Source organism: Solanum tuberosum, unplaced genomic scaffold (assembly GCF_000226075.1).
Source record: "Solanum tuberosum cultivar DM 1-3 516 R44 unplaced genomic scaffold, SolTub_3.0 scf00269, whole genome shotgun sequence".
Classification (NCBI taxonomy): Eukaryota; Viridiplantae; Streptophyta; class Magnoliopsida; order Solanales; family Solanaceae; genus Solanum; species Solanum tuberosum.
This window is the reverse complement of record NW_006239191.1, coordinates 77,721-88,890: the sequence shown is the minus strand read 5'-3', so window position 1 is coordinate 88,890 and position 11,170 is coordinate 77,721. Positions and strand designations below refer to the sequence as shown.

At 36.7% G+C, this 11,170-nt stretch overlaps 1 protein-coding gene across 1 annotated transcript; it reads left to right on the top strand.

Annotated features, from left to right (window-relative positions):
- The first annotated feature begins 548 nt into the window (after positions 1–548).
- GLUB2 (1,3-beta-D-glucan glucanohydrolase; endo-1,3-beta-D-glucanase; 1,3-beta-glucanase (basic, class I)) lies at positions 549–2,093 on the top strand. The gene is made up of 2 exons (XM_006358140.2): positions 549–659; positions 1,059–2,093. The coding sequence occupies exons 1-2, from the start codon at positions 590–592 to the stop codon at positions 2,078–2,080; spliced, it is 1,092 nt and encodes a 363-aa protein (XP_006358202.1). The 5' UTR covers positions 549–589; the 3' UTR covers positions 2,081–2,093.
- Positions 2,094–11,170: the final 9,077 nt, after the last annotated feature.

The window sequence follows — 11,170 nt, the reverse complement described above, 5'->3', positions numbered from 1 at the left end:
TATTTATTCTTACATCAAATTATTTTTTTGGTGTAAAATTTATGTTAGATATTTTTAGAAAAACATGCCACGTACATTTTCAAAGACTAGTTTATCCAATAAAAATGAACTGAGACTTTAAACTAGAATTTTTTGGGGGGCTTAACAATACAATAAATGGACTAAATTATAGTTTACTCTTTTGAAAGTCAGACCATTTCTTTTTGAAAAAACTTCATCTATAATTCTGATCTACGACAAGTAGCTGTTTTAGTAGGTTCAAACACATCCAAAAATATCACTATAATTATAAACTTTATAGTCAATTTTGATAGCTGCCTCTAAAGAAAAGCCGCCATTAAAATAAAATTATCATATAAAAATAAAAGAAGACCTAACTAAATATGGAGTATAAGTTTTATGAATTTGGGGCTGCATTTGGACTTCTACCCTTGATCCTTTTTTTTTATTTAGAAAATGATCAAGTTGGCTTATGGACATGTGAACATACACCTGGCGGCTCTTAACTTCATTAGACTAATTAAGACTTGGTTATAAATAGGTCCTAGTTCATCTTAGTTTGTACCAACAACATTTCTCATCAAACATCATGGCTACCACACAAATAGCTGTTATCGTGCTTCTAGGATTACTTGTTGCCACCAACATTCACATAACAGGTTTCTACTTAAACAATTTGAATTTCCCACTAAAATAATATTGTTGATAATTATTATTTTTTCCGTATACTCTTAGTTGTGTAACACTAACTTGCATGACTATATTCATTTTAACCAAAGTTATTTGGTATTTTTCGGTTAACACTCACAAACTTTTCTAATTTGAGGAGATGTCAGCAGAGGTGGATCCAAAATTTAAACCGCAGTCAAAATCTAATATTTATACTTAATTAGTGAACTTTTGAAACTGTACAATTTTGAGCTAAACCTATTAGATTGGGAGGAACCAGTAAATACATATATACTACATCTGCCCTAGCATGTTTCTTTAATTTTTTTTTATGTTTAGAAGAATTGGTTAAGTTTCTAAAACCCCATTTTCTACTTGTTATTGAACAGAGGCTCAATTAGGTGTTTGCTATGGAATGATGGGGAACAACTTGCCATCACATTCCGAAGTTATACAGCTCTACAAGTCAAGAAACATTGGAAGACTCAGGCTTTATGATCCGAATCATGGAGCTTTGAATGCATTAAGAGGATCAAACATCGAAGTGATACTAGGACTTCCAAATGTAGATGTGAAACACATTGCTTCTGGCATGGAACATGCGAGATGGTGGGTACAGAAGAATGTTAAAGATTTCTGGCCAGATGTTAAAATTAAGTACATAGCTGTTGGAAATGAAATCAGCCCTGTTACTGGCACATCGTCTCTTACCTCATTTCAAGTTCCTGCTTTGGTTAACATTTATAAAGCAGTCGGTGAAGCTGGTTTGGGAAATGACATTAAGGTTTCAACATCAGTAGACATGACGTTGATTGGCAACTCTTATCCACCATCACAGGGTTCATTTAGGAACGATGTGAGATGGTTCACTGATCCGATTGTTGGATTTTTGAGGGATACGCGTGCACCTTTGCTCGTTAACATTTATCCTTATTTTAGTTATTCTGGTAATCCAGGACAGATTTCACTTCCCTATGCTCTTTTTACAGCACCTAATGTGGTGGTACAAGATGGATCACGTCAATATAGGAACTTATTTGATGCTATGTTGGATTCTGTTTATGCTGCGATGGAACGAACAGGAGGAGGATCTGTAGGAATTGTTGTGTCAGAGAGTGGATGGCCGTCTGCTGGTGCATTTGGTGCCACACAAGACAATGCAGAAACATACTTGAGGAACTTAATTCAACATGCTAAAGAAGGTAGTCCGAGAAAGCCTGGACCTATCGAGACTTATATATTCGCCATGTTTGATGAGAATAACAAGAATCCAGAGCTTGAGAAACATTTTGGATTGTTTTCCCCAAACAAGCAGCCAAAATACAACCTCAACTTTGGGGTGTCTGAGAGAGTTTGGGACATTTCTGCTGAAACTAATAGCACTGCTTCTTCCCTCATAAGTGAGATGTAAGAAGACACATTTGAAAGCATTTAGTATCGGCAAAAATATATATCACGTCAATCAAAGTCAAAAACAAAATGCGTCAACTGATGTATAATAAAATTGTAATTCACTAGTTATTCCACATTGATCGCCAAAGCTGAAATAAATAACAAGCTCTTTCTTACCACAAATGTCCCTCGATCTAGTTTTAGCGAATTCAATTAATTGTACATGTCTCTAATAATTATTACGCTTTTACTCTACGTTTCTCTCAATCTATTGAATCGTTTTGGAATTCTCACTCTCAATTTAACAAATTGCTTATTTTATTTAGATAGTCAATTAATTGAGCTATTAAGATTGTCCACGCGATTCAATTTCAATCTTCGTGAAAGAAAAATAAGTGATTCCAAAGTATATTTTCAAGAATAGTTTGACAATAACTAAAAATGCGAAATTAAAAAATGGTACTCCCCCGTCCCATTTTATGTGAGGTAGTTTGACTCGGCACAGAGTTTAAAAAAAAGGGAAAAAGGACATGCTATACCCTCAAACTATCGTAAATGGTATACAGATACCCTCCGTCATACTTTTGGGACATTAGTGCCCATGCCGTCCAAAAACTAGAGCATATATACCCTTCACTCTAACGGAAGACTAAATAGGGACACGTGGCACAATCTTATCCGTCGATCCGATATTTAATAAATATCGGATCGGTGGATAAGATTATGACATGTGTATTTCCGTTAGTATAAAGGGTATATAGGCTCTAGTTTTTAGACGGTAGGGCACCAATATTCCAAAATTATGACAGAGGGTATCTGCATACCATTTACAATAGTTCAGGAGTATATTTGTTTTTTTTTCAAGGAAGACTTTTAAAACTTGATAGAAACTTGTGTGACTATAAATCATTTCATTAAGGGTAAAATGAGCATTTTAAAGTTAAATTATTACTTAATATACAAATGTGTCATTCTTTTTGGAACTAACAAAAAAAAAGAAAATAAGTATATAAATTGGGACAGAGAGAGTATTCAATTTATGTCGTGAACTTTTTTTTCTTAATAAACGTGCATTGCCTCACCAATTGAGTTATTTTGAAATAGATGTAGTAATTTATAAAGATTTTCAACTTCACTTTTTGTCTTCAAATTTTGAATAGAATATGTACTTAATATTTTTCTAAGCCCCTTGAGAAGCATCAGTCTTGATGAATGCAAGTCATAGACAAAAATACAAAATTATTTTTTTCAGAAGAAGGGAATGAATAAACATACAGTATAGTGAATGGATTAAATTTGAAGCAGCTATGTCCACAGAAAAGCCGCCATTAAAATAATACAAATAAAAAGAAAAAAAGCCGCCACTAATAAAGTTGATTTATCTGCTTCTTCCCTCATAAGTGAGATGTAAGAAGACACATTTGAAAGCATTTAGTATCGGCAAAAATATATATCACGTCAATCAAAGTCAAAAACAAAATGCGTCAACTGATGTATAATAAAATTGTAATTCACTAGTTATTCCACATTGATCGCCAAAGCTGAAATAAATAACAAGCTCTTTCTTACCACAAATGTCCCTCGATCTAGTTTTAGCGAATTCAATTAATTGTACATGTCTCTAATAATTATTACGCTTTTACTCTACGTTTCTCTCAATCTATTGAATCGTTTTGGAATTCTCACTCTCAATTTAACAAATTGCTTATTTTATTTAGATAGTCAATTAATTGAGCTATTAAGATTGTCCACGCGATTCAATTTCAATCTTCGTGAAAGAAAAATAAGTGATTCCAAAGTATATTTTCAAGAATAGTTTGACAATAACTAAAAATGCGAAATTAAAAAATGGTACTCCCCCGTCCCATTTTATGTGAGGTAGTTTGACTCGGCACAGAGTTTAAAAAAAAGGGAAAAAGGACATGCTATACCCTCAAACTATCGTAAATGGTATACAGATACCCTCCGTCATACTTTTGGGACATTAGTGCCCATGCCGTCCAAAAACTAGAGCATATATACCCTTCACTCTAACGGAAGACTAAATAGGGACACGTGGCACAATCTTATCCGTCGATCCGATATTTAATAAATATCGGATCGGTGGATAAGATTATGACATGTGTATTTCCGTTAGTATAAAGGGTATATAGGCTCTAGTTTTTAGACGGTAGGGCACCAATATTCCAAAATTATGACAGAGGGTATCTGCATACCATTTACAATAGTTCAGGAGTATATTTGTTTTTTTTTCAAGGAAGACTTTTAAAACTTGATAGAAACTTGTGTGACTATAAATCATTTCATTAAGGGTAAAATGAGCATTTTAAAGTTAAATTATTACTTAATATACAAATGTGTCATTCTTTTTGGAACTAACAAAAAAAAAGAAAATAAGTATATAAATTGGGACAGAGAGAGTATTCAATTTATGTCGTGAACTTTTTTTTCTTAATAAACGTGCATTGCCTCACCAATTGAGTTATTTTGAAATAGATGTAGTAATTTATAAAGATTTTCAACTTCACTTTTTGTCTTCAAATTTTGAATAGAATATGTACTTAATATTTTTCTAAGCCCCTTGAGAAGCATCAGTCTTGATGAATGCAAGTCATAGACAAAAATACAAAATTATTTTTTTCAGAAGAAGGGAATGAATAAACATACAGTATAGTGAATGGATTAAATTTGAAGCAGCTATGTCCACAGAAAAGCCGCCATTAAAATAATACAAATAAAAAGAAAAAAAGCCGCCACTAATAAAGTTGATTTATATTAAAGGATATAATTGTAGAAAACACACCATCAGAAAGAAGGGAAGATATTATTTCTTGATAATAATTGGGTACAATACTTATGCTACTTATACAATTACATACGGCCACAAGTAGAGTCCTAGCTAGTACAACTACAAATATAAGGAGATATATTAGAATTAGAATAAGATTAGAGTTAGGATACAATGTATACTACTCCTATTCTAACTCTATTTCACAACACTTCCCTCAAGCTAGTGAGAGGTGGAACGCTCACTCCTAGCTTTCTTCGAAACTTTGTGAACTCCTGTTTTGTCAATGCCTTGGTATGAATGTTAGTTAATTGGTCTTTTGATCGAACAAAGTGTGTGACAATATGTCCTCTGGCTACCTTCTCCCTAACAAAGTGATAATCCATTTCTGCGTGCTTAGTTCTAGCATGTAAGACTGGATTGACAATCATGTATGCACTGATGTTGTCGCAGAACAATGTAGGAGTTGTTTTCAAGTAAACTCCAATGTCTCTTAGGATGTAGGTGATCCAGGTGATTTCAGCTGCAGTAGAGGCAAGTGCCATGTATTCTGCCTCAGCACTCGACCTTGACATTGTGTGTTGCTTCTTGGAGGCCCAAGATATGCAGTTTGAACCTAAGTAAATTGTGTGTCCTGTAGTTGACCTTCTTGTTGTTGCACAACCTCCCCAATCTGCATATGAAAACCCATATAATCTTAGAGGTGATCCTGCAAGGCTGCAAGAAGTCTCAGGCCATTAAAATACCCTTCATAATTCTAAGAATTCTTTTCACAGCCTGAAGATGCTCACTGTATGGAGTTTGCATAAACTGACTAACCAAGTTGACCGCATGTGATATGTCAGGATTGGTTAGAATGAGATATTGGAGACTTCCTACAATGCTCCTCTACGTAGAAACATCAATCGTATGGCTTGTGACCTGTTGTAAATCATTTTTTGTGCAAATGGTGTACTGACTGCTTTAGCAAGAGCTATGTCAGTTTTCATAAGTATATCAATAATAACACTCAACTACACTTCATCCAATTCTAAGTGTAGGCGGTCGCTAACAAGTATAAACCCAACTAAGAGTTGGGGTCGATCCCACAGGGAGTGATACGTTAAAGAATTTGATTAAGAAGTAAAATGGTGTTCTAATCGTTTGTAGATGTAGACATTTTCGCAACAATAAAATAAATGACAAGATTTTGATAATTAATGTCAAATGGGGGATTTGGGTAATCGAATTACGAACTGCTGAAAATGGGGGTAAACAAATAGAGAGGGTTTTATTGGGAGTGTGACAAATTGAATGCCAATTTCGCAAAATGGGTGATTATTATTTACTAAAAGTCATTGAATCTCAGTGGGTAGGATAGACTTTGGGTGCAATAGTCATTTCTCAATCAACTATTACGAATCAAGCGAGTTCTTTCGAACCTCGACAAGCACAACACAGATTAACATCCCATTACCTTAATCAATCTACTTTTTCAAACTAGATTTGTAAGATTGCATTCAGACCCACTTTCTCAAGCTAATTCTGTAACAACACAATCACTACAATCCTCGACTAATAATTTAACTCCAACACTTCTTTCTCAAGCAAGCTTAGAGTACTAAACTAGAATTGCATTTGCAACTACAATTCCTCAATTAAAACATACACTATTAATTGAACCCACTTCCAATCAACAATAAAATCAGTAAATATCAACACCCATAAGGTAGTTAAAGCATTCAACTACATAATCACCCCCAAAAATGGGGGTTTTAGCCTAACATAATAAAGAACGAGAAATCGTAACCAATTAAGTTTTCCATCAGGTTGGACAACAATCCACAAGTCTTCAAATGCTCAAATTGAAGCTAAAAAAAAATAAATCAAAATCTCTACTCAAAAGTGTAAAAATAATGCTTTAGAATGTTCAAGATCAAAAACCCAGAACTGGACAATGTGGGAACTCCCTTTCTTGTTTTGAAAATTTCATTTATACGTTCCCATAATTTCAGCATCGGAGTCACTCGGTGAAGTAAGTCGAGCTCACCGACACGATCAGCGATGCGCGGAGTTCTCTCTTTCTCGCCCTTTTGGCTTGTCTTTTCATCAATTGCTCTATAACTTTTGGCGAAGTAGGTCGGGATTGCCGACCTAGTCGGCGATGCGCCGAGTGCTTCTCTTTTCGCCTTCTTGACATGGCTTTGCACCACCTCTGTCTTTAACATTTTGTGAGCTAAATTGGCATCGTCGAAATACTTATCCGATCGCCAAGTTGGTTTTGTCCATAGGCTGGCCTGCTGAAACTTTGGGCGAGCTGAAGGTCTCGTCGAGTGGCTTTGGTGAGTACCAACTTTGCCTTCCTTCAACTTTTTTAGCTTTTTCGCTCTTTTTTGCCTTGTAATGTCCTTGCCTTTCTCTTTTGCCTTTATTGCTGCAAATTAACATTTTAACATCAGTTATGAGCATAAAATAGACATTGAGGACACTAAATTTTTGAATATTAAGCCCTAAATAAGTCGAAATCCCCGACTCATCAACACCCCTAACTTAAACTTTTGCTTGTCCTCAAGTAAAACACAAGATCAATCAGGTCAATAGGGATATCTACAAATAGTGCTACTTGAGACTCAACATGAATGCACACGAGGTTCAATCTACCCATGCAATATTCAATTGTGCATTGCAAGTTTCAAACTGTGACTAGTCATAATCAAATGGAAGTCAAGCTCACAATGCTTGCTTCAAATGCAAATTCAAGTTCAACAAAAGTATTCGAATGCCCTCACATCAATAATGATTCCATACCTACACAAAGCTCATCAAAATTTAAGAATTGAGAAATCAAAATCAACTCTCACACTCTCAAAGATAAACACATGCATGATTTTACCCATATGTTTACCCGTATTTTCCCATCAACATGTCATTCGGCTCAATCAAGATCAACAAGGTCTTTTAAGGCTTGTAACAGGGCTGAGGGTAAAGGTATGATTGTTTTGGCTCAGTGACTTCTACCTTCATGAAGCATGACTTACATTTCACTTCTTCTTAGTGACTTCTACCTTCATGAAGCATGACTTGCATTTTACTTCTTCACCTTTTCTTCCACTCTTTTTGGATTTTCACTATCCACCTTAAGTTCTTTCAAGCACAAAGATTCTTATGTGACTCATTGGACGCCCCTTTTCTTTTATCCATGCACAGATTGCATTGCAACATTCTTTTTCAATCTTCTTGTTCTTTTGCTTTTCTCTTCTCTCTTATTTTATATGGAGGGGTTCCATCTTTTTCAATACGATTCTTCAAGGGTGAATTTTCACAAAGTTATTGCTCATTTTCTCTTCTCAATTTTTTATTCAAATGAACTAATGCTTTATGAAGGTTTTAGGTGGGGAGGAAGGAGGTCAAATGTGTTCATGTTTAATGCTAAAATGGTGTCAAACTAGGTTCACACTCTCACAAGGTGGTCATAAAGAGGTATAATAACAATTTAGTCCACTCTCAAAAATTTGTGCCTAAGATCATTTCTTTCATTCGCCAATGTTAGTCAATTGGACCAATGGAGCAAGTTCTAGGTATTACCAAGCACATATTTCAAGAAAATCTCACCACACAAGGCATTCACACAATCATCGATCATGACTCTACAAATTGAGCTCGCGTGCAACGATCATCACAAGACTCATTTCAACAATCGACTAGTCATAATGAGATGCTAAGAGTTCACACATGAATTATGCAACTTAAAATTACCTCATTGGACTTGCACAAACATATCGTTCGATCAAGAACACTATTCAAGTCATCGGTATTTATTGCAACCGATACTCAAATATGCAAGAGAACAACCACACATTTCACAAATACAAAAAATTAGGAGTCGAGTTAATTTGGATAAAAAACCAACATTCACAATGATAAGCATCCAAAACAAGCTAGATACAAAACAAAATAAGTACAGGCCAAGGGGATAGGTATGAAGATACCTCACTCCACCAAGAAAAACCAAACATTGTCTTCAATGAAAATAAAGTAAATGTCTCAAAAATAAAACAAGAAGAGAGTCAAGATCCCCCTGTCAGGTTAAGCCTCAGGTGAATGCTGAACATCTTAGACTTTCTCAATCTGGGCATCAGTGCCCGTCTCATCTCCACTAGCAGGCTGCACTCTACTGGGACCTATCATCGATGTGTCCTGAAGTGAAGCCTCCATTGTCGTCTACACCATCGCACCCTCAAAGTCTTTAAAATAATCATATACAACAGCCTCACGGGTACCCAGATCCTCCTCATCTATCTCAGAAGTGTCTAACTCATCACCCTCATCAGCTAAAACAACATCTCCAGTCGCAGTGGCCGGAGGGACCTCAAAAATAGCTGGAACCTCTGAACTAGGACCCTCAGGGACGTCCACAGTGCCAAAGAGCATCAAAATGTTAATGGACTTAAGCTCGGCTATCTCACACCTCAACCCAACAACATCAGCCCTTAATGTGGTCACATCCGTAAACTGTCGACCTCCCTGCTCACATGCCTCGACTCTCACAGTGAGTGCATTCAATGCCATCTTGTGAGATGTAATCATCTTTATCTGCTATTGCAACTCATCTGAATGGGGGCAAGGGAAGCAACAATGGCCAGCTCAATTTGCCCCAGGAGAGCTGCCTCAACTCGGGAGGCATGCACATCAGCCGAATGGGCTAGGTAGCCCATTCTATATATCGTGGCATGTGTCAAAGTGGGGTGGGAAGTAGCAGCAGCACCAGAAGTAGTGGGAGCAGATGTAGTAGGAGAAGATGTAGTAGGAGCAGATGAACTAGGTGTACCTGAAGGCTCACCGACCTGAGTAGAAGGAGTAGTGTCTGCCTCCAGCGTGTCTACATCAACAACCAGAGATGTGTCCACGGGTGCTGTCCTCCTCCCCTCAGCCTCATCCCTGATGTAATCAGCCTCAATCTTTCGCATGTCAGTAGAGGAAGTGAGAGTCACTTCCACATCCATTTTTGCCACACAGTGCACTCTAGCTCGCCCACATAACTCCATGATCAGCTCTGATGAGTCCACAAATTGGACTCATTCAGGGCTATATTTTAATAGAAATTGTGTCCTCAAAGCTTATTTTATCTCAATATTTGATAAAAACTCTTAAGTTTCAGGTATTTAAAGTTTTAAGGAGAGCATGGACACTACGTCGCAAAAAGGAACGAAAAGGCTAAAAAGAACGAAGAAATGAAGGCATGAGGATCACCGAGTCCACTTGGCGAGTCACTGAAGGGTCTTACTTCACCTTTGTTCCAGTGTGCTGAGCCCTGAAGAAAATGATCAAGTCAGCGGAAAATGGGAGCAGTCGGCGCATCGCCGAGAAATTCCGCGAAGCAGTACCATGCCGCCCAATGACCCAGAGCACGACGATGCTGAAGGCTGATACAAGACGACGATGAACTACACCAGAGGGTGAATCGCCGAGTTGATCGATGATTTCGACTAATGACGTCGAACGATCTGCTGCAACACAAATCTGTGATAACTATAAATACTAGTTAGAGTTTAGTTTTAGTGTGGAACAATTATTATAATTTTCTCTTAGAGTTGAACAATAGTGATAATTTTCAGAGAAAATAGTACTTTTTGAGGGTTTTGAAAACTTGAAGAAAAGAGGGTTTCATCTCCAAGGATTTGGACTTGGGTCTCTTGGATTCTTCATTCTTGGTAGTAACAAGACTTAAATCTTCATACCCATTTGAATTCAAGCTCATTTAGGTATAAATTTCTATCTCTTGATGTGTGGCTTAAAAACTCAATTCTTGGGGTGTGATTTAGTAAATATGGGTTAAGATAATTGTTGGGTATTGCTTGTTGATCGTCTATTCGTAGTTTAAATGTGATTTCGTTTAGTGGGTGTGGATGAATTTAATGAATTTGTAGTTGCAAATATAAGTTTATTTATGTGTTTTCGGCTTGCTCGAGAGAGAGGTCGTAAAACTAAAACCACTAAATTGATGGTCGGTGTGAGTGGGTCGACATGAGGTTCAGTTCGAGAGAGTGAACCCTAGTCCCATGTCCACACACTCAGCTCGAGAGAGTGAGTGGGTTAAGGTGTAGACTGGTCTTCATGCGGCAAGTGGGTGTCCGAGAGGAACACATTTGAAACGAGGTAAGTTACTCGAGAGAGAGCTTATCCCCCTTAAAGTCTAGCCTAGTCACAATTATTCTATGAATTTTCTATTGAAAACATGTACCAAATAATCTAGATTAATCCGTATTCCCGTCACATCCTAAGGATTCCCTCTCATTATTTAGAAACCCTTGTTTATTTTGTTATTTTTACTTACTAGTGACA